The 24,560-nt window shown below is 41.1% G+C and overlaps 2 protein-coding genes across 6 annotated transcripts in view; one reads left to right on the top strand and one right to left on the bottom strand.

Annotated features, from left to right (window-relative positions):
- The window catches only part of LOC140487955 (coiled-coil domain-containing protein 62-like), a 53,659-nt gene extending 47,573 nt beyond the window's left edge, over nt 1–6,086 (bottom strand). For 3 of the 4 annotated variants that reach the window (XR_011962977.1, XM_072587411.1, XM_072587409.1), the window contains exon 1: nt 5,850–6,086. Coding sequence is in view for 3 of the 4 variants with exons in the window: in XM_072587411.1 (XP_072443512.1) it covers nt 5,850–6,084 (235 nt within the window). In the remaining variant the exon portion in view is untranslated. The remainder of the gene's footprint in view (nt 1–5,849) is intronic. The other variant, XM_072587410.1, reaches the window with a different exon arrangement.
- A 112-nt stretch (nt 6,087–6,198) lies between these two features.
- denr (density-regulated protein) overlaps nt 6,199–24,560 on the top strand; it is a 37,874-nt gene continuing 19,512 nt past the window's right edge. Inside the window, exons 1-4 of one of the 2 annotated variants that reach the window (XM_072587413.1) lie at nt 6,199–6,335; nt 11,902–12,004; nt 13,622–13,641; nt 19,564–19,648. In XM_072587413.1, coding sequence (XP_072443514.1) covers nt 11,911–12,004; nt 13,622–13,641; nt 19,564–19,648 — 199 coding nt within the window. In that variant the 5' untranslated portion in view covers nt 6,199–6,335; nt 11,902–11,910. Of the gene's footprint in view, nt 6,438–11,901; nt 12,005–13,621; nt 13,642–19,563; nt 19,649–24,560 lie in introns of both variants that reach the window. The other variant, XM_072587414.1, reaches the window with a different exon arrangement.

Below are 24,560 nucleotides of genomic sequence, written 5' to 3' on the forward strand. Positions count from 1 at the left end.
AACCAAATAGGGTCATTACATGTTTTGCAAAACTGCTCCCCAAGGTCCTATACTCCTCACCCTTCTGCATTCAGCCTCCACAATATTCAGCAATAGCTGCCAATTTGGATGGTTAGCCTATTTCCCCTCAACCACAGGAAAGAGCTCATCCCTTCTCGGGGTGTGTGTGTGTGTGTGTGTGTGTGTAGTCTTTCTATACCCTTTCCTCAAGGCAAGGTGTCCTGCAACCATTTACTTCTAACAGGGTCCTTTTAAATAGAGAGTCCTCATTCGTGGGCTGCGGATCATAATCATTACAACACTTTTGAAGTGATTTGGAAACCCAGAGGTAGGATGTTGGTTCCATGGTTGAGTTTTAAAGCCTGAGAAAAGTTCATTGATAAAACATAATAGTTCCTGACCTACTATCAGTATGCTGAGTGTAGGTCCATTATAAAATTCAGCAAGGATACAAATAATTAATCCTATTTCTTTCTTATTTTCAAGACATTGTTTCCCATATACAGGGGATAAGAAAACAAGCAAATCAAAGAAAAGCAATGGAGTATTTATCAAGCACCTTTAATATCATAAAGGTCCCAAGGCTCCTCCCAAGAGTATTATAAAGCAATATTCCAGATCAAAAACCACTCCTATAACAAAAGATCACATGGCTCAAGGAACCTGTTATATCATTCAACACAATCCTCGTTTTAACTACACTGCCCGGTCCTGGAACCAGGATTCCCTGAGGGATCAAAAATCTCTGTATCTCAGTCTTAAAGATATTCAATAAATGCTGCATTCACAACCTATTGACAACAGAATCCCAAATATGGATAACCTTTGCATGAATGAATTTTTCAAGTTCTTGGTCCGAAATGATCATCCTCTTATCTTGAGACAATGCACCTGTGTTTTCAATTACCTTGGGGGGAGCAACCGCTCAGTATCCACCCTGTCAATAATCCTTTCAGAATCTTCTATGTTTGAACAAATCATCTTTCCTTCACCCAAACCCAGAAGATTGGCCAAATTTAATCATCCTCCCCTCACACAGACTTCCTTTTCAACCCAGGAGCCAAACTAGAAAATCATCATTGTACTGTCCCCAATACCCCTCCTTAAATGTTCAGAATCTGTTATCACCACTCTTGGTCTCACCTTGATCACAGACTGTGGGAAGCAAAGGTAAATGTCCTGTTTTACAAATGTTTTTAAGATGGTGATAAGAACTAGGAGCAAGAGTAGGCAAGTCAGCTCCTTGAGCCTGCTCAGCCACTTAATGCAATTATGACTGATCTCGTCTTGCCTTCAACTTCATTTTCCCGTCAGTTCCACATAAACCCTTACTAATTAAAAATCTATTTTCTCCTTAAATGTATTCAGGGTTCCTGCCTCCACTGCATTCTGGTGTAGTGAATTCCAGATTCATGAACCCTTCACAGAAGTAATTCATCTTCATCTCTGCTTTAAATCTGCCATCCCTGAGCCTAAAACTATATCCTTTCATTCCAGATTGCCCCACAATAAGAAACATCCATCCTACGTCTACTCCACTCCCCCAATCATCAATCCCCCTTAAATACCACAATTATATTGCCTCTCATCCTTCTAAACAACTCAATTTCTCCTTATAGGACAAGCCTTTCACCTCTGGAATTAATCAAGTGAACCTCCTCTCAACTGCCTCCCATGAAATTACATCTTTTCCCAACACTGTATGCTGTACCAGATGCAGTCTAACCAATGCCTCATCCAGTTGCAACACTTACCTACTTTTATACGCCATTCCTTTGTCAATACATGTCAAAATTCCTTTTGCCCCTCCTTATTACCTCCTGCACCTGCGTATTAGCTTTCTGGAATTCACAAACAAGAAAACTACGATCACACTGCACCAAACTGTTTTGAAGTTTACACTCCATTTAGATAATAAGTGGCTTTTTTTATTCTTCTGACCGAATTGGATAACTTCACACTTATCCATATTAAACTCTCTCAGCCAAGTTCTCTCTTCACCCAACTTAACCATATCCATTTATAAAATTTCTTAATTTAAACTTTCTTTACCACTTATTTTAGTATCATCTATAAATTTGGCTATAGTATGTTCTATCCCTGCATTCAAGTTATTATAGATTGTAAATAGTTAAGGTCCAAGGACAAAATTCTGTGGCACCTCAACCAGTTAAAGACCCATTTATCCTGACGCTCTGCTTTCAACTGGTAAGCCAATCTTCTATCCAAGCTAATATATTACCCCTCGCCCTGTATGATCTTACATTATCTGTTAACCTTTTGTGAGACACCTTAAATTTTTTTATTCATTCATGGGATGTTGGCATTTATTACCAATCCAAATTAACTGAACATCCAAGGATATATGTCTTTTCATAAGGACAGGGTTGCACTGTTGTTATATCAGGGAATTCAATTTTGCTGGCAAATCTATTACATAACTCTATCAAACAGAACTTCAAGTACACATCATCAACAATTATTTCCTTTATAAAGAAAATAATAATTTGATTAGGGATAGTCAGCACGGTTTTGTCATGCCTCACAAACCTGATTGAGTTCTTTGAGAAGGTGACCAAACAGGCAGATGAGAGTAAATCGGTTGATGTGGTGTATATGGATTTCAGCAAGGCGTTCGATAAGGTTCCCCACAGTAGGCTATTGTACAAAATGCGGAGGAATGGGATTGTGGGAGATATAGCAGTTTGGATCAGTAATTGGCTTTTTGAAAGAAGACGGAGGATGGTGGTTGATGGGAAATGTTCATCCTGGAGTCCACTTACCAGTGGTGTACAGCAAGGGTTGGTGTTGGGTCCACTGCTGTTCGTCATTTTTATAAACGACCAGGATGAGGGCATAGAAGGGTGGGTTAGTAAATTTGCAGATGACACTAAGATCGGTGGAGTTGTGGACAGTGACGAAGAATGTTGTAGGTTACAGAGAGACATAGATAAGCTGCAGAGCTGGGCTGAGAGGTGGCAAATGGAGTTTAATGCGGACAAGTGTGAGGTGATTCATTTTGGTCAGAGTAACCGGAATGCAAAGTTCTGGGCTAATGGTAAGATCCTTGGTAGTGTAGATGAGCAGAGAGTGTTCATGTGTACAGATCCTTGAAAGTTGCCACCTAGGTTGACAGGGCTGTTAAGAAGGCATACAGTGTTTTAGCTTTTATTAATAGAGGGATCGAGTTCCGGAACCATGAGGTTATGCTACAGCTGTACAAAACTCTGATGCGGCCGCACTTGGGAGTATTGTGTACAGTTCTGGTCACCGCATTATAAGAAGGATGTGGAAGCTTTGGAAAGGATGCAGAGGAGATTTACTAGGATGTTACCTGGTAAGGAGGGAAGGTCTTACGAGGAAAGGCTGAGGGACTTGAGGCTGTTTTCGTTAGAGCGAAGAAGGTTGAGAGGTGACTTAATAGAGACATATAAGATAATCAGAGGGTTAGATAGGGTGGACAGGGAGAGCCTTTTTCCAAGTATGGTGACGGCGAGCACGAGGGGGCACAGCTTTAAATTGAGGGGCGATAGATATAGGACAGATGTCAGAGGTAGTTTCTTTACTCAGAGAATAGTAAGGATATGGAATGCTTTGCCTGCAACGGTAGTAGATTCGCCAACTTTAAGTACATTTAAGTCAATATTAGATAAGCATATGGACGTACATGGAATAGTGTAGGTTAGATGGGCTTCAGATTGGTATGACAGGTCAGCGCAACATCGAGGGCCGAAGGGCCTGTACAGTGCTGTGATGTTCTATATTCTATGTAAATCTCAAATAAGTTAGTTCAACATGATTTGCTTTTAACAAATTTCTACTGGCTTTCTTTAACGAATCCACATTTTTCCGAGTGATTGCTAACTTAGTCTCAGATTATCAGTTCTAAAATCTTCTCTACCACTGTGACATTTGCTATTTCCTAGTCCTCTGGAAAAACCACTGTATCCAAGGAAATTCTGAAGATTATAGCCAATAACTCCACAATTTACATCCACACTGCATCTGCTGTAGATTCTTGGATGCATTCCATCTGCTCCTGGTGACTTATGTTAAAATTCAAGCAACATTTCAAATACTTCTATCAATTTTTTAACCCACCCCATAAATCAACAGCCTCCTCTTTGACTGGGCATTCACCGCATTTTCAGTCTTGGTAAAGCCATATGCAAAGTTTAGCACTGTAATCAGGCTCTCTACCTTATGTGTAAAACCCATTTGATGTATAACTGGTTCCCAATTGCTCTCACCACCTTTTAACATTTAAATTTTTATAGATGAGTTTCAAATTCCCCTTTATGTTAGAGCTGCTAGTCTCTTCACATACTGTCTCTTTGCTGCTCTTATACCAAAGAACAAACAAAGATAAAATGAATAGTCAGAATCCTTTACCCAGGTCAGAAATGTTCTGAAGGGTCACTAAACCCAAAACGTTAACTCTGTTTTCTCTCCACAGATGCTGCCAGACCAGTTGAGTTTTCCCAGTAATTTCTGTTTTTGTTTTAGAACTATTAATTACTAGGAGAAATAGATTTAAGGTAAAAGGGGAAAGTTTAAAGGAGATGTGAGAAGCAGGTTGTTTTTTTTTTACACAGACGGTGGTAAGTGCCTGGAATGCACTGCCAGAGGAGGTGGTAAAAGTAGATACAATAGCAATGTTAAAGAGGCATTTTTAATGGGATCTTAATATATGCACAATTGCATGTTTATCATTAATAGTCACTGCATATCTCTAGAAATTTGATCTTTGAAACATTTTGAGTTGTGATACCACAAAAGCACATCTTTCCTATGAAATAATCCTGTTCAGTATTAAATTATCCAAAATAACTGTGCTAATAACATTAGTAATTCTACCTGTTTTCAATCAAATGGCACCTGAATTTATGCAGCCTTAAGCTAGTGACTCCACACATCCATTTCCAAAAGGTTCATTATCTCACTGACTTCAATCTTTCCCAGTTTTCAGTTAGATGAACATTCCTTTGTTGACAGATTTAAGACTGTTCTCTCCTCTACGCATTCACCTCTTTTGATCCTTTGCTGACCCACCTCTTCTTTCCCTCGCATCCATCTCCTCTTTGCAGTCTCTCACCCATGTGCAGCGTCTTTACCGCTCCTCCTCACTTCCCTTCCCTCAGCTATAAGCCCCAGCTTTATCACTGCTCCATGTTTGCTGCTGATAGCCTCAAAGTTAGTTGACCAACTATTATCATTAGCAGGCATGGGAGAGAAATAACCTGTAATTGCAAGAGCTGCTTCTCAATGATTCTGTCACTTGTACATTCATCAGACACACGCTTTCTTCCACTGTTTCTTATTTTGAATATTCCCAGGTTTTTGGAGCTCAGCTCCTTCTTTAGGCGTGAGACAGGGGCATTTTTTGATCGAGAGAAGTCTCCTCAAAACTGATCAGAAATTCTTGCCGGTCTTTGTTCTTTAAACTATCATAACCGCTGTCCAGGTTGTGACAATTGACGAGTCTCATTATCGCTAGTCTAAAACTATTTTCACATACAATCCAATGTAAACAAGAACAACGCACTGCCGATGCAGGGGATCGAAATAAACGGAGTAAATACTGAGGAAACCCAGCGGCTTTCTGCATAGATGCAGGGGGCTTCTATAACACTTTCTGCTGGCAACCAAACGTAAATGTTTGATCAACAAATAACTGCAAATACTGAAGTTCTCAAACAAAAAAGGAAGTGCGCGCTCAGCAGATCTGGCAGCATTTGTGGAGAGGGTAAAACAGTGAACATTTTGAGTCCAGTGACCCTTCATCAAAACGATGCCCGGGGGGAGTTTGGTCAGTTTATCATCAATGACAAAACAGTAAGAAGTCGCACCCTGCATCGCCGGCTCGGTCTCATCGCCGTGTCCAGTCACACTCCGCCATCCCCGGGGCCGGAACGGGCGGCAGGTGTTTAACCAAAATCCTCTCACTCTCCAACTCCGACCGCCATGTTCAGAGCGACCGGCTAACCAAGAGGCCCCGGCCGCCGGCCGCCGGCGCCTGCACAACGCCGACCGCGAACAAAAAAAAACAAAGCACCGCCGACAATTCAGCCGATAATCCGCCATTTCTCTCGCCATTGACGCGATGGCGTAAAGAAGTGGCGGGTGATCAGCGCGCAGAAATTTGAACCGGCGCCGCATTGGGCCATCCCCCTGTCGTCATTATCCCAGCGACGATAGAGACGGGAAGTCCTACGGGAGACGTGCGCAGGTTTCGTTCGGGTCGGCTGCTTCATTCAGGCGGTTCGCTTCTCTTGATGAGCCTTTACATTATCGGCTTTAGATGATTACGCTGGAAACTGGCGGCAGTCGATAAGGTTTGGAGTTTGTGTAGTTTCCGATATAGAACGCCAAAGGTGTCCGGGGTAAATTCACACACGCTGTGGTATTAAAGTGGACATCAAGGTGTTAATCAGGCCGTACGTTCCTGGAATTATTTCATTTTAATTCCCCTGAAAAATATGTGTTTTAATGGTCTGTTCAACATCGTTCACTTTAGATTTGCTCGCCCCTATGCTGGTAAAGTATTGCATTATGTGTATGGATCATGTTGGATAAGCCTTTATCTTGAATAGCAAACACGTTTTCGGTGAACCTTTACTGTGAGTAAAATTTGTCCAAAACCTATAAAATCAGATGCACTTGGCAATGTCAGCACACATCCGCCTAATTTAAGGGCTCTTTATCAGGAGAAATTTATTTACCCAGAATGATGTCCCTGTGGAAATCTCCGTCACAGAAAGTGGTTGAGGCCAAAACTTTGAATGTTTTCAAGAAGGAGTTAGATATAGTTCTTAGGCATAAAGTGATCGAACCATATGGGAAGAAAGCAAGAACAGCTTGTGTGCTGGTTCGGATGTTCAGTCATGATCATATTGCGTTGTGGAGCAGGCTCAGAGGGCCAACTAACTGGCTTACGCCTCCTATTTTCTATGTTTCTTAGCTGGACTTGATAATACAGAGGTGGAATTCTGATGTTAGTCCTGATTATTTCATTTGAATTGTTAACAGTTTGTTGCTTAGAAGTACAGAAGTTTGAGTTTTGCTGAAAACGGGCATGCTGTCAATGCCTTTCACCTTTCAGTCTTTAGGACGGACTCTTTAGGACAATAAGTTGCCATATTGCAATAATTTATACTGCATGAAAAGAGGGTGCGGATTGGTGATGAATCAACTGTGATTAGTTGAGGTGTTGTCATGAAGAATGTCCACTGCACTGTTGTCCCCTGGTCTTCTGTCTTGTAAGTAATCTTACAAATAAGGCTGAGCCATTTTCTATCTGTGCAAGCCTCACGCCAAAATAGGACACATCAAAGCTATCAAATCATTGTACAATTCAAAAATGGGCCCAAGGCTGACACTTTCCAATGTTGCATCTTTTGTAAAAATTAAACAAAATATTTTCCACGAATATTCTTCATTGCAATGCCTTGACCATTCTGAGTCCATCTGATGACCAGTCAACACCTTTTTCTTTTGTCTTTTTTCACCAATAGCACCCATGCTGCTTTTTTCCCATCCAAACCAGGAGATACCTGGCTTCGCACCTGCTCTGTGCTGAACCAGCAACTCTGTCCAAGTGAGGGGAATAGGGGATGGGAAATCATCAGGATCCCTGCTCTTGGTTACTAGGTGAAAGTGAGTGCGGCAGATGCTGAAGATTAGAGTCAAGAACGTGGTGCTGGAGTAACACAGTAGGTTAGGCAGCTTCCGAGGACCAGAAAAATCAATGTTTCGGGCAAAAGCCGCTCATCAGAAATGAGGCTGGGAGCCTCAGGGATGGAGAGATAAATGGGAGTGGGGGTTGGGCAGGGGGAGGGGTGGATGTCAGGTCCACGCTCCTCAAAAACCCATCCTCCCTGCCACCAGCGCCCACACCACCCCCCTCGCCTCTGTCCAATGCCCAAAGGAGCCTTCCACATTCATCAAAATTTCACCTCCGCTTCCACACATCATTTACTATATCCATTGCTCCTGATGCGGTCTCCTCTACTTTGTGGAGACAGGGCGTCTACTCACAGAGCACTTCAGAGAACAACTGCAGGATGCCAGCACCAACCAACTGCACCACCCCATGGCCAAACCCTTTAACTCCCTCTCCCACTCTGCCGAGGGCATGCAGGTCCCGGAACTCCTCTATTGCCATTCCTTACTACCCAATGCCTGTAGGAAGAATGCCTCATCTTCTGCCTCGGGACCCTCCAACCCCATAGCATCAATGTGGATTTCACTAGTTTCCACATTCTACCCGCCCCCTCCACCTTCCACCTTATGCCAGTTCCAGCCTTCCAGCTCAGTATCATCACGACCTGTCCCATCTGCTCATCTTTCTTCCCACCTATCTGCACTACCCTCCCCTGCAGCCTATCACCCTTATCCCCACCTGCGTCCACCTATTGCACTCTTAGCTACTTTCCTCCCATCGCCACCTCTCTCCCATTAATCTCTCCACCCCTGAGGTTCCCAGCCACGTTCCTGATGAATGGCTTTTGCCCGAAATGTCGATTTCCCTGCTCCTTGGATGCTGCCTGACCTGCTGTGCTTTTCCAGTACCACACTCTTTTTGCTCTTGGTTACTGTATAGTGAACATTGCTGGATGTGTTTGGGTGCAGTAACCAAACTGTGAAGGGTCAAACTTAGGCAAAAACAGAAACTGGCCCGATGGATCTAATGCAAAGGCTGGATCATGAACTACACAAATGTACAGGCCCAATTGGAGGCCAGTGGTGTGTGTCAATGGTTCCTGACAGTGAAATGATACTAGTAGTCCATGACTATTTCAGTTAACCTCACCATGATCAAGAATGGAGTGGACGTTTATCTACCATATAGATGTCTGGTTATTTTGAAGTTCTACTAGTCTAGTTATGTAATATGGTCTCCCTGAGGTTTTGCTGCATCCTAGCACGTGGTAAGTCAATAACATCTGTTACACCAAAACAACTCATGCCAACTGATTGTAGTGCTATAATAGCTTATACAAAGGCTGTACTTTATTTTTTAAAAAATTTAGTTTAATCTAGGTTTGTAGCCTATTTATAGGTAACTTTTTTTTCTCTGATAAAATACAGGACTCGTGTTCAGAGGATGATTTATCTGCACAAGCAAGAAATAAAATGCTTGCATTTCTGTTGTACCTCTTCACAACCTCAGTGTGTCACAATGGGTTTTACAACCAATTACTTAGAAGCACCTGGAAACTCACTGTCAACACTTTGATCAAGACTAGCGGGGTGGGTGGGAAAGAAGATGGGAGGAGTGCACAAAGCCTCTGCCCTAGTTGGAAGTCCAAAGGGTAGAGGTGCCATGGGGGCTTTGAAGGTAACCAGTATTTTAAATGAATGTGTTGAAGACATAGTGGGCATAAGCCAGTGAGGACTTGATGATGGACAATAGGACATAGTGAGTACAGGATACAGGCCCCATGGTTTGAAAAGTTGAGAGTTTGTGGAGGGCAAAGAATGAGAAGCCAGTTAGCCTGTTGAAGAAATCAAGTCAAAAAATGACCGTATTGTGGATAAAAGCAAGATAACATAATGTCAGAGATCAGCAACATTGTGGAACTGCAAGTAGTAGTAGTGTTGGATGTGACTTGTGATTTAATACCATGATCCGATCTAACCGGATGCCAGGTTTCACCCTGTTTGCTTCAGCCTGAGCTAGTTGCTGAAGCTGGATGCCAACAGCATATGGCTCTTATTTCTAATGCAAATAGATTTTTTTTTGCAGTCAAATGACCAAAGTTGAGCTCTGTGTTCTAAGTGTGATCTAGTTATTCTGATTTGCCTGAATGTCATAGAATTCTATCACTTATGTAATTGCTTTTTCCTATTGCGTGGGCATTGTACCTAGAGTGGCTTCTTTTAAAGAGTTCATTGAAGTTTACTGTGGACATTAAAAAGCCTTGTTAAAAGATTTCCAGAGATTTGGTTTTAACTGCTTGCTTTGCTGTTGTCCCTCCTGGGGACAGTGACTGACGTGGAGAGCTCCTTGTTTCATCTAATGTAGTTTGAACAAGCTGTGCTCCAATTTTGCTAAGCAAACTCTCTATTTTGGCCCTGGATAAAATCTCTCTGTTCTTTTTAAACAGTGATTGGAAGAACATCTCAAGTTGGTGTTTCTTCAGCAAGCCATGTCTGAGATTTCATGCTGACATAGCCATGCATGATTAGTGGTTTGATCACGTAACAGAGCCTCAGGGTAACTCACTGCAGAATATTGTATGCTTTATCCTTTTTCCCTTTGAAAGTAACCTTTAGCCAATTGTTTTTTCTTGAAAGCTGAATTCTGCAGAAAATTTTCTTCTCATCTTCCCTGAATTGTGTATGTGTATTTATTTTGAGGATATTTATAGAGAGAAGCAATTATAATTCTAGATTGTCAACTGTTTCTGTTAACCAATTATTGCATCGTAATTGAACAAGTTTAGTTTTGATAGTAAATTGATATTTGTGTTTATTAAGAAACCAGGTTGTTAAATCTGATGGGATTAAATATTTAATTTCATCCTGGTAAGTGGGGAAAGGTTTTTTATTTTATGCTCTAGTCCCATGGATTATTGGGACTAGAGCAACAGTGCATACCTTCAATCTCAGATATAACAGGAGAGAGAACCAGAGTTAACATTTTAGTTCAATGGTCTTCTACCATTGATCTGAAATGTGAACTCTGTCTCTACCTCTGCTGCCCGACCTGAGTATACAACATTTTCAGTTTTTATTTCTGTTTCCAACCATTCACAGTACTTTGCTTTCATGTTAATTCATTGTCTGTTAGGTTATCTAATCATTAGCTCTAGTGTTCTTTTCTGTTGTCCACTTTTGCATTATCTTTTTGCAAGTGCTATTAGATCCTGTAATATTTAAAATGCTGTAGATCTCCGTTTTGAGTATAATGCTGGAAACTTCTAGGGATCTAACTGATATGGATCTCTCATAATATATTAAGAAGATAACCTACACTCTAAGGTTTTCTTATGTTAATGGTAAATGTAAGGTGTTGCGTTCCAGAAACACGCAGATTGGTCAAACTGCTCAACTTTGAGCAAAGCACACTTTAATTTTACACTCCAATTAAAGTACAGACAAAAGAAAAAGAAAAGAATTGTCTTAACTTTAACTGTATTGAAATGCTTAACAAAATAATCGATCTATTTATTGCTAATTAACTGTTCCCGTAAATACAGCTTTGGCAGAGACAAATTCAATAAAATAGATGATCTCACATGCAATTTTAGTAGCAGAAAGAGAGCCCAAGCTTTGAGCTGTAACAGAGAGAGGGATAAGAACGTCCACATCCAGCTTCAAGACCCCAGCAACTGCTGAAAGCTAACATTAAACATCCTGGTTCTGTGGGAGCTTGACCCCGCGCATTCAGACTGCTTCTGTTGTTCCGACCTTTTTTGAAAAAAACCAAGGCTTCACCAGCTGTTTACTGGCTTTGAACAGATCACTCAGCACCTCTTTCTCTACTTTTCTTCATAGAAAAAGAATAAAACACACCTCTTAAAGCTGTAGTACCATTATGTAATGAAAAGCATTATTTTATGCCAACATATCGTGAACATGCTATCAGGTTTCCAGTCTTAAGAATAAGAATAGACCATTCAATAAGATTATGGCTGATGTGTATCTCTCATTCTCCGTGTCTGTTGATCCATTGCATAACAAATATTTATGGATCTAACATTTGAACAATTCAATTTGTCCACCATCTATTAGCCTTTTTGAAAGATGTTGTTAAATGACAAAAACTGGACAATTCTGGAACTCTTCACATATAATATCTTATAATATGAATAAATCTTGCATTTCAACATATATAATTGATTAACGTCAATAGATAAAATTAAATCCTGTTCTTTGCTTACATCTGATCTTTAGATTTGTGAGATGGCGTCTACTGAAAATGCAGATGCAGAAAATAAAGAAGCAAAACCAGCCAGCAATAAGACGCAATGCCCATTAAAAGTACTCTACTGTGGAAGTAAGTTTGTCAGAAAAAAAAAATTTGTTTGATACATGTTATGCATTACAAGGTAACGATTTAAATGGGGTCCAAGTCCATACATTTAGTAACAAAAACAGAAGTAGCTGGAAAAGCTCAGCAAGTCTGGCAGCATTTGTGAAGAGAAATCTGAGTTAATGTTTCTGGTCTGGTGACCTTTCCTCACATTTTAGTGGAAATTTTATTTCAGTTAAAATCGCATTCCATAACATTTGCACCCCGCTGCTTATTAATTCCCCATATTTTCCAACTAGTTCATAATGAATTGATACCTTGTTCACCTATTCTTTCATTCCATTTCAGTCTCAAACATTATTATTCAAACATTCATTGGATGGTAACACATGCTGAAGAGAACAAATGTAGTTAGAGGCTTCTTATTTTTATACAACAGTTCATTGCAGTACAAAAAAATTATTTGTTCTACTGATTGTATCTGCCTTTTTAAAAATGAAAATACACTTTCTTCTCTTGTGGGAGGTGGGAATTACTGGCTGGCCAGCATTTATTGCCAGTCCTCGTGATTTCTGGTTATTTCTGCTATTTAACTCGTTATTTGTTCTGTGCAATGGGAACTCGTGTCTTACATCGTCCAGTTACCTGCAGCAGGCCCTCAACGCTGGATTTGTACCTTAAATTTATCTGTCACAAAAAGGAACATTGTAGGCATCCAGCTCCAAGACAGAACTATGTGGGTTGGTTGATTAGATTCAGAAAGATATGAAAGATTTAGTCACAAAACCTTCCACTGTGTCTAAGATATCACTTGCCATCTAATTTGCATCACATGGTGTATTCAGTCATAGCTGGATTCATGATAAGGTTTATGAGCTCAGATTTGTTTTGTTGTATTGGTTGGAGGAAGACTATGGAAACACAAACAAGAATGGAAAAGATATTGAACACCTTAACAGCTATTACATGAAGCAACTCAGAAGAAGAAACAAGATCTAGGCAGCTGTTTAACTCTTAATACAAAACAAGTTGAATTGAACATGATGTTGCTCTAAGAAGTGAAAGTTTTTTTTAAAAAATAACGTACTGAATGCCAAAAACTTAATTTTTGAACCAAAACTTTGTGAATTGATCAATGGAATTTACATTAGCTTGCTAACAATACGGTTTGTTAGCAAGCCATCTAACCATGAGTTAGAATATCTACATATTTATAGTCAGTGGTTTTAAAAATAAGCCATTATGATCACAAAATTGATTGTTTTCACTGTTAGATACTAGTTTTTTTTCACATCGCTCTGCACCAGTTCTGAACTAAAGTATCCAGGAAGTTGAGTGACTAAATCAGTCGTCTGCATGACCGAGCCCTGAATTCAATATGGAGTTGAGGACTTTTTGTCTTTTAAAATGCATTTGCTGATAGAGTTTGTGTATTTATAGCATTTTATAGTCTTATTTAATAGACATGCATTGTTAAGTTTTCAGGCAATTTTAATTACTTTAATTATATGCAAATACTTTTAAGCTGTTTGCTTTTTTTACTTGTTCTGAAATATCAGGAAATTAAGATTTTGGCTGAGGAAACACTTTTTTTTTTCAGGACAATAATAACAAGAATTATTTTTTCTTTCCCTTTTCTAGTCTGTTCATTGCCAACAGAGGTAAGTGGTATTAATTATGTGAAATGAACATACCTTCTTGATTACCTTTTCCGCTTTTGTACTTCTCTTTTCATTCTACTTTGATTTAACTACATTGCATATCAGTTACTCGTTTGAGATTCATTTGAGATTCGCTTAATTTAAGTGCTATTTGTACATGGGACTTTACAGATTATGTATGTCACAGCTGTAATACCTGCAGGGTAGAAAGTGAAGTATAAGTTCTTTTGAAGTCAATTCTTCACCCAATCTTTAAATTTAATGATAAATTGAAAATTACTGCCTCAGGAATATTTAATGCTTAGTGTCATTGCATTTTATAGAAATTACTGACCTTCAGTTTTGTGCTCACTAAGTAGTCATTCAGTTGGTGCCAGTTAAGACATCTGTCAGTGAATCATTCTATGGTTAGTAACTCCGTCTTCAATATAGTTCTTAAAGGAGGGGCTCTTGTGGTGTAATGCCCACATACAAGTCCCACTTGCTCCAAAGGTGTTTCATAACATCTCTGCACACGTTTGTTAGAAATTGTTTTACAGGTCGAAAGTGCTCTTGTCAAGAAGAATGCCAGTTGAATATTACAGTGTATACCGGTGTTTAAGAGGAGGTGATGGTCTGGTGGTATTATCGCTCAACTATTAATCCAGAAACCCAGAATAATGTTATGGGGACATTGGTTCGAATCCCAATATAACAGATGGAATTTGAATTCAATAAAAAAACAAAAAAAAACCTAGAATTAAGAGTCGACTGACCATAAAGTCATTGTCAGTTGTCGGAAAAACCCACCTGGTTCACCAATGTCCTTCAGGGAAGGAAATTTGCCATCCTTACCTAGTTTGGCATGCATGTGACTCCAGAGCAACAGCAATGCGGCTCAAATGGCCAAGCAAGTCACTCAGTTGAGTCAATCACTGGAAACTCACAACAAAGAAATGAAACTGGATGGACCACCTGGCATTGACCTCGGACCCAGAAAACACAGCGGCAGAAACACAAACGGCTCTGTCGACCATGCCACATCCTCCGTACCAACATCTGGGGGCTAGTGCCAAAACTGGGAGAGCTGTCTCACAAACTAGTCAAGCAACAGCCTGACATAGTCATTCTCATGGAATCATGCCTTACAGATAACATCTCAGACATCACCATTACCGTTCCTGGATATGTCTTGTCATTATCAGCAGGACAGACCCAACAGAGTGGAAGCACAGTGGCATGCAGTCGGAAGGGAGTTGCCCTGAGAGTCCTTGACATTGACTCCGGATTCCATGAAGTCTCATGGTTTCAGGCTAAACGCAGTCAAGGAAACCTCTTACTGGTTACCACGTACTGTCCTTCTTTGGCTGATGAATCAGTACTCCTCCATGTTGAACAACATTTGGAGGAAGCACTCAGGGTGACAAGTGCATACAATGTACTCTAGGTGGGGTATTTCAATGTCCACCATCAAGAGTGGCTTGGCAGCAGCGTTATTGATTTGAGCTGGTCAGGTCCTAAAGGATACAACTGCTAGACTGGGTCTGCGGCAGGTGGTGAGGGAACCTACAAAAGGGGAAAACATACTTGACCTCATCCGTACTAATCTGCAGGCTGCAGAAGCATCTGTCTGTGATAGTACAGGTAAAAGTGACCACTGCACTGCCCTTGTGGAGACAAAGTCCAACCTTCACATTGAGAATAACCTGCATTGTGTTGTGTGGCACTAAATGGGACAGACTTCGAACCAATCTAACAGCTATTGACTGGGCATCCATGACGCTCTGGGACCATCAACAGCAGCAGAACTGTAATCCAGCACAACCTGCAACCTCATGGCCTGGCATATTCCCTACTTCACCATTACCATCAAGCCAGGGGATCAACTCTGGTTCAGTGGAGAGTGCAGGAGGGCATGCCAGGAGCAGCATCAGGTAAAGCTAAAAATGAGGTGTCAGCCTCATGAAGCTACCAAACAGGACTACTTGCATATCAAATGGCATAAACAGCAAGTGATAGACAGAGCTAAGTGATCCCACAATCAACGGATCAGATCTAAGCTCTGCAGTCCTTCCATATCCAATCGTGAATGATGGTGGACAGTTAAACAACTCACTGCAGGAGGAGACTGCACATATATCCCCATCCTCAATGACGGAAAAGCCCAGCACATCGATACAAAAGGTAAGGCTGATGCATTTGCAACAATCTTCAGTCAGAAGTGCCGAGTGGATGATCCATCTCAGGCTCCTCCAGTGGCCCCCAGCATCACAGATACCATTCTCCAGCCAGTTCAATTCACTCCACGTGATATCAAGAAATAGCTGGATACACTGGATACTGCAAAGGCAAGGGGCTCTGATAACTTTCAGGCAATAGTACTGAAGACTCTTGCTCCAGAACATGCAGCTCCCCTAGCCAAGCTCTTTCAGTACAGTTACAACACTGGCATCTACCTGACAATGTGGAAAATTGCCCAGGTATGTCCTGTACACAAAAAGCAGGACAAATCCAACCCAGCCAATTACCGCCCAATCAGTCTACTCTCCATCATCTGTAAAGTGATGGAAGGGGTTATCACCAGTGCTATCAAGCAGCACCTGCTCAGTAATGCCCAGTTTAGGTTTCGCCAGGGTCACTCAGCTCCTGATCTCATTACAGCCTTGGTTCAAACATGGACAAAAGAGTTGAATTCCAAAGGTGAGGTGACAGTGACAGCCCTTGACATCAAGGCTGCATTTGACCAAGTATGGCAAGAAGGAACCCTGACAAAACTGGAATCAATGGGTATCAGGAGGCAAAATCCTGGAATTCCCTCCCTTTGAGCATTGCAGTCAACCCACAGCAAGTGGACTGCAGCGATTCAAGAAGGCAACTCCCCACCAACCACCACCTTCTCAAGGACAAATGGGCAAGCCAGCAACATCCAAGTCCCACAAATGAATTTTTAAAAAATACAGGTATTTTCGAGTTGGAATATTTAGAGACTAGCATTCAAGACAGGAAAAGGAAAATATAGCCTGTTTACAGACAATCATAGATGTTGCACCTTCATCAGCCAGATCTTCCATACAATATTTGTTTATCAACTTTGTATTGTGTGTAGGGAATTTGAAATGTTGAGTCTTTGTGGAAGAAGGCGAATTGTATTATTTCAAATATCTCTATTTTTAGTTACCAAGATTTTGGGGTGCAGGTGTTTACCATTCAAGCTATTCCGTTGTACTCTCAGCACCTTGTTATACTTTACAAATGTTCAGTTTTAATAAACTTGAGATTGTGTATGTATAAATTGTATCTTAACCCAACCCAAGTATATAGAGTCATAGAGATGTACAGCATGGAAACAGACCCTTCGGTCCAACCCGTCCATGCCGACCAGATATCCCAACCCAATCTAGTCCCACCTTCCAGCACCTTATCCCTCCAAACCCTTCCTATTTATATACCCATCCAAATGCCTCTTAAATGTTGCAATTGTGCCAGCCTCCACCACATCCTCTGGCAGCTCATTCCATACACGTACCACCCTCTGTGTGAAAAAGTTGCCCCTTAGGTCTCTTTTATATCTTTCCCCTCTCACGCTAAACCTATGTCCTCTAGTTCTGGACTCCACCACCCCAGGGAAAAGACTTTGCCTATTTATCCTATCCATGCCCCTCATGTTATTGTTTATATCCCAATCAGAAGAGGCAATAGCATTTACTTCATTTCTGGAACATGGGCATTGCTGGCTGGGCCAGCATTTATTGTCCATCCCTAATTGTCCTTGAGCTACCTCTCAAACAGCAACAATCCACTTGGTTTGGTAGCCCACAATGCTGTTGAGCAAGGGGTTCCAGAATTCTCACCAAGTGACACTGCAAGAATTATGATTTATTTCTAAGTCAGGATGGTGAGTAGCTCAGAGGAGAATTTGCAGTTTGTGGTGTTACCATGTGTTTACTGTCCTTGTCCTTCTCGATGGTAGTAGTTGTGGGCTTGGAAAGTGCTGTCTAAGGAGCTTTAGAGAATTTCTGCAGTGCATCTTGTAGATGATACATGTCACTGCTGCTGAGTGTCAGTGATGGAGGGACTGAATGTTTGTCAGTGTGGTGTTAATTCAGCAGGCTGCTTTGTCAAGGATGGAATCAAACTACTCAAGTGTTGTTGGAGCTGCTGTCATGTCTGGAGAGTATTACATCAAACTCCTAACTAGTGCTTTGTAGATGGTGGACAGATCTTTGGGAGTCACAAGGCAAATTGCTTACTGCAGGACTCCTACCCGCTGACCTCTTGTAACCAGTTCAGTTTCTGGTCAATAATCTGTTCATGATATTGATAGGGGGGGGTTTCCGTGAAGGTTTTTTAGTTTCTCTCCCTTATTGGAGTTGGTCATTGCCTGGCATTTGTGTGGCACTCATGTTACTTGCCACTTTTCAGCTTAATGTTGGATGCATTTGAAAATGGCTTACATCAGTGTCTGAGGAGTTGCAAATGGTGCTGAACATTGTGCAGGCATCAATGAATATCCCCACTTCTGATCTTATAATGGAGAGAAAGTCCATTGATGGTTGGGCCCAAGGCACTACCCTGAGGAAATGGCCTGGAATTCAGATAACCGACCTCCAACAACTACAGCCATCTTCCTTTAGGCTGGGTATGACTCCAATCAACAGAGAGTTCCCTCGATCCTCATTGATTTGATTTTGCTCGGATTTCTTGATGCCACACTCTGCAGCCGTGATGTCAAGGGCAGTCGCTTTCATTTCACCTTTGGAATTTGGCTGTTTTGTCCACTTGTTTGAACCAAGGAGATAATGAGGTCAGGAGTTGAGTGACATTACCTTAAACATCAGTAAACAGCTTGTTGTTGAGCCACTGCCACAGACTGTCTCACAGCTTTCATTGAGAATAGGCTGGTTAAGATTTGTCCTGCATCTTGTTACAGGGCAATTTACTACATTGCCAGCTGGATGTCAGTGTTGTACCTATGCTAACAGTTTAATTAGTTGCAATTAGTTCTGGAACAGTGCTACTATTGCTGAAATGATGTCAGGGTCATAACATTTGCAGTTCCAGTTCCTTTAGCTGTTCTTGATATCATGTGATGTGAATCGAATTGGCTGAAGACAGTGATTCTGGGCACCCGGGGAGAAGACCAACATCTAGTGTCCATGTAGGAGGACTTCTGGCTGAATGTGCTCAAATGCCTTTTCTTTCGCACTGATAATGTTGGGCTTGTTTCATTGAGGACGGTGATATTTCTGGAGCTTCACCCTCCAGTGAATTCATTAATTGTCCACCATCTTCTGAAAGTTCCTCACCAAGCCATTCACCATCTGAACTTGAAACTATATCCCCATTCATTCAGTGTTGTTCAGTCAAAATCCTGGTACTCCTGCCTTGACAGCATTGTAGGTGTACCTACACCACATGGATTACAGTGGTTCAAGTAGGCAGATTATCATCATTTTCTGAAAGTCAATTAGTGTCGTCAATAAATGCTGTCTCAGCCAGTGATGCGCACATCCCTTTTTACAAACTTTGCAACCACTGCAGCTTTCTAATTATATTTTGTTTAATTCACAACACATTGTTACCAGGTTAATTAATTTTGATGTTTATTATCTCTTCCACTAGAGGGCAGCAATGTACCTTGTAAAACTATTTTCTCACCAACCTGCTCAGATGTTATTACGTACCTCTTGACCAGGCAGGACTTGAACCTGGGCCTCCTGGCTCAAAGGTAGCAGGTACCACAAGAGCCACCTTTGGGTAGTAGCAGGTCATGTGGGATCTTATTGAAAACAACAGTAGAGATCACAGCAAGTCAGACAGCATCTATGGAAAGAGAGCAAGCAGAGACTGTAACTGCCTTGAACATGGAATCGTCAGTGTGACTCAAACTGAGATGATAGATATTTGTTCTTTGAGTAATTACTTATTTGTGCTTTGTTACAGTATTGTGAATACATGCCCCAGTATACCAAGTGCAGACAGTGGCTGGAAAAGAATTGCCCAGAGGAATTTGCAAAACTCAGTATAGGTAACAAAAAAAAATCTTCCATAACGTTTTTCAGTCTTGAGGACCAATGTTTTAAGGTTGCAAAACTACAGTATGAAGTTCATGCTATACTATATACCAGACATGGTGCATACGTATACAATACCTGCTAATAAAGTGTTAATAATTAAATGTAACACTCTTGCAAATTTGATACATTTAAAGTTCACTCTGACCAAACTATCTGCAGTCATGATTGTATGTTGTTTGAGCTTTTAAAAGAAAATATTGATGTAAATGGCAGATATGAAAAAATGCAGCTTATCTATTGACTCAGTTGTTCTGACGTAATGCATTTGAGCATCATGATGGGCTGTGCAGTGCAGCACCCCCGTTACCCCCAACAACCCAGAGCCATGTAATTTCTTGTTTTTTTTTAATTGCCAAGAGTTTGTATTAAAACCATCTCCGCTATTACTTAAGAATATGTCATTTCAATCCTGGTGCCTCATAAGCGGTGCATGCAAACACAGGATGTTTGCATAACTTAGTGAATATTGCACTTCTGATTCAGAATAACTCTTCTTTGTTTTCTGTGTATAATACTGTGAAGACTAATATTAATTGTTCAGAAATCATCTGCTCACTTGTCAGGGAAAGTTTCTTCAAGTGTTGCTAATTGAATTAACTGTGAATGCTGTCTTTTAATCTGACCGCAAGATTAAAACTTTGCTGGGGTATGTTTCACAGTACTTCCTGCCAGGAAATCTTTTGTCATCGAATTCTTCTTTCTTAATGCATTCTCATGCATCCATGGTAGTTCACCTGCAACCACTCTGTTCCATCTGTCATCCACCTTGTTATGGACTAGGCCAGACCACTCAAAACGTTCTTAACTGTGTAGCCCAGGCCATAACTTTGCAAATTGTTTCAGTAAGTGTACAGTGAAATTTACCTGGATTAAGTTTGACTACTAGATTTTAAAACACACAAAAAAATTCACAAAATTACAGAATGAAACACAAAAAACAGAATGAAGAACCCCTACAGAACTCTGTCTATTCAAACTCGACTTCATTATGCTGTTCCGAATATACACAACCGTCCTAATAAGCAAACTCCCTTGAAAAACCAGTATAAATGGAACACTTGTTTACAGGTTGAAGTTGAAGGGCAGAATGAGAGAGAGAGAGAGAGAGTTTCCACACAGCTCCCTGTTGAACTCCTCACCAGTTCAGGACTGAACTAAACTGCTCAGCCAGAGAGCTGACCACTCCCCTTTCATTATACAGGTCACTTTGAAAACATGACCACTTTGGCTTGAAGTCTCCTCTGTTTACATGTAAACAAAAGGTCTCTCAAAATCCTTTTAATCTCTGTACCAAACCAGACTGATCAGAGCCCGGCCCGGTTTATTGCCCCTCTGAAAAAAATCAAGGACAGAGTCTCCTTGAGTCAAGGAACCCATTTGAGAAAAAAAAGGGACTAGCTTTGTGACATCTTCTCCTCTTCCCCCCCCCCCCCCCCAAGAAGAATATGAACCATCAATACCAAACGATGGCTTCATTTTTAACCCTTCAAAACCCGGTTAGTAGTCTAAACAAACACATACACTATACTAACTGTGAACATGCAAACATGCACAACCACATGCAAATTCAGGCAGCGGTATACCCGCCACCAAACGCCTCCGTATCGCATTTGAGTCTCGATAATGCATTGGTAATCACATTTTTGTGACCTGCCGCATGCACAATTGTCGAACTGAATGGCTGCACTAAGAAGCTGCATCTAAACAGTCTGGCATTTTTGTCCTTAAATTTTTCCAAAATGTCAATGGGTTGTGATCAGTGAATACGATTGTCTCAGATGCATTGTTGGTAATATAAACACTGAAATATTGTAAGGCCAACACCAAGCTTAAAGTCTCTTTCTTCACCACTGAATATTTCTGTTGATGAATGTTCAACTTCCTGGAAAAATACCCAATGGGTCTTTCTATTCCCTCATCATCCTCCTGCCGGAGCACTGCACCGACACCCACATCACTGGTATCGATAGCTACCTTAAAAGGCTTCGTGTAATCCAAGGTGGCTAATACTGGGCTGTGGTTAACATAGATTTTAGGCTGTTGAATGCCTTTTGACAGTCCGCTGTCCACTGAAACTACTTGTCCTTTTTTAACAATTCAATGTGTGGAGCAGCCACACTGCTAGAGTTTGGCACAAACTTTCAGTAAAATCCACTCAATCCCAGGAACTGTAGCACTGCTTTTTTTGTTGACGACGGTGTGGGAAATTCCCCAATTACTTTCACTTTTGCATCTCATAGGGCCATTTGTCCATGTCCAATAACATGGCCCAGGAAGGTGATTTGGGATTTGGCAAATTCACTTTTAGCTAGGTTTACCACCAAGCCTACCTTGTTCCACCAAGCCTGCCTTCCACAGTCGAACAAGTCCAATTAAATGCTGTAACTGTTCCTTCCATGAGTAACTGAAAATAACCAGGTCATCAATATACACTACGCAGTTAGGTATTCCGGCAATGACCTCGGTAGTCAGTCTCTGAAATGTGGCTGGAGCATTTTTCATACCAAATGGCATGACTTTGAATTGATATGGGTGGCACGATGGCACAGTGGTTAGCACTGTTGCCTCACAGCGCCAGAGACCCGGGCTCAATTCCCGCCTCAGGCGACTCTGTGTGGAGTTTGCACATTCTCCCTCTGTCTGCGTGGGTTTCCTCCCATAGTCCAAAAATGTGCAGATTAGGTGAATTGGCCATGCTAAATTGCCCGTAGTGTTAGGTGAAGGGGTAAATATAGGGAAATGAGTCTGGGTGGGTTGCGCTTCAGCGGGTCGGTGTGGACTTGTTGGGCCGAAGGGCCTGTTTCCACGCTGTAAGTAATCTAATCTAATCTAATCTGATATAGGAGAAAGTGAGGACTGCAGATGCTGGAGGTCAGAGTTGAGAGTGTGTTGCCGAGAAAGCACGGCAGGTCAGGCAGTATCCATAGCTGAGAAAGCGATAGGTGGATGAAGATGATGGATGCTGCCTGACCTGTGCTTTCCCAGCAACACACTCTCAACTCTGAACTGATATAGTCCATTTGCTGTTACGAAAACAGAAATTGCCTTTGCTGCCTCTGACAGAGGTACTTGCCAGTAGGCTCTCAGCAAGTCCTACTTAGAAATGTAAGTTGCTTGTCCCACTTTTTCAACACAGTCCTCCAATCATGGAATTGGATATGCATCGGTATTTGTAACGGCGCTGACTTTGCAATAGTCTGCACATAACCGTTGGGTACCATCTGGGTTTGGCACCATGACTATAGGTGAGCTCCAGTCGCTAACTCACTTTGATTATGCCATCTTGGAGCATGTGCTCTATCACCTTCTGAACCTGTGCCAACTTTAGAGGGTTATGACTGTAAGGATGTTGCTTCATCGGAACAGCATCTCCTATATCTACATCATGCACAATTAGGTTAGTACTTCCCAGTTTATCTCTGCTATCTCCCCATGTGATAGCAATAACTCTTCCAGGTCTTTTCAATTTTCTTGTGGAAGATAACTCAATAATTTATCCCAATTTTTGACAACTTCCTCATTGTCTAATTTGATTTGAGGAATGTCCAATTCAGAATCCTCTGAACTTGGTTCTTCCCTCTCTGCTGTAATCATGAGCACCTTCTCCTCTTGCTTTCCTTCCCTATCAAAATACCTTTTGAGCATATTCACATGACACACTCTGTGAGATATCTTCCTGTCTGGAGTCCTTATCAAGTAGTTCACCACATTCAATTTCTTCTCAATTTGATAAGGTCCACTAAACCTGGCTTTTGAAGTAACACCAATACCTTAACCCCCACATGCAAGATTGCAAATTTGTGATTTCTTGTTCACTATTGTGTGCTATGATACTTTTAAATGCCATCTAGCCAACTCTTCAGCTTTATTTAAATATTCCCTAACATTTGACACTTAGACTAAGTGTGTGGTCTCTGAATTCTGACTTAGTAATTTCTCCTTTTTTCATAGTTCACTTACTTCATGCCCAAAAATTAATTCAAATGGACTGAATTTAGTTGATTCATTCAGTGTGTCTCTGATTGCAAAACATACAAACGGAATTCCTTTATCCCAATCATCTGGATAATCCTGACCATAAGCCCTCAACATGGTCTTTAGTGTTTGATGCCATCTCTCTAGCACTCCCTGTGATTCTGGATGGTAAGCAGTAGATTTGAATTGCTTTATTCCCAAGTTATCCATAACCTTCTTGAATAGTTCGGATGTGAAATGTGATCCTTGATCTGACTGGATCTCTATTGACAGTCTGTATCTAGTAAAAATTTAAGTAATTCTTCTACAACCCTTTTAGCTGTGATGTTTCGTAATGGGGATTGCCTCTGGAAATCTAGTCGACCCATCCACTATTGTTAATAAATACTTATTCCCACTTTTTGTTTGAAGTAGGGGACCTATGCAATCAATGAAAGCTCATGTGAAAGATTCCTCAAATGCTGAAACAGATAGTAAAGGTGCAGGTTTTATTACTACCTGTGGTTTTCCAATTAGCTGACACGTATGACACGTCTGGCAAAATTCAACAACATCCTTGTGTAGTCCAGGCCAGTAAAAATGTCTTTGTGTTTTAGCCTGTGTTTTCCTCACTACTAAATGACCTCCAAGTGCTAGCTCATGTGCCACTCTCAGCACTTCCTTTCTATACCCTACTGACAAAACAATTTGATGAGTCTCTGCCCATTTCTCATCTGCTTGAATGTGTGATGGTCTCTATTTCCTCATTAAGACATCATCTGAACACATTAAGAAATAATAACACAAGGAATGCATTCACTTTCCTTCTCTGTAAATTCTTTTTGATATAACTGTGAATTACAGCAGAAAGATGAGAACTTAACAATCAGCTTAGCAGAGTTAAAGATA

The sequence above is a fragment of the Chiloscyllium punctatum genome, chromosome 17, assembly GCF_047496795.1.
Source record: "Chiloscyllium punctatum isolate Juve2018m chromosome 17, sChiPun1.3, whole genome shotgun sequence".
NCBI classification, from domain to species: Eukaryota; Metazoa; Chordata; class Chondrichthyes; order Orectolobiformes; family Hemiscylliidae; genus Chiloscyllium; species Chiloscyllium punctatum.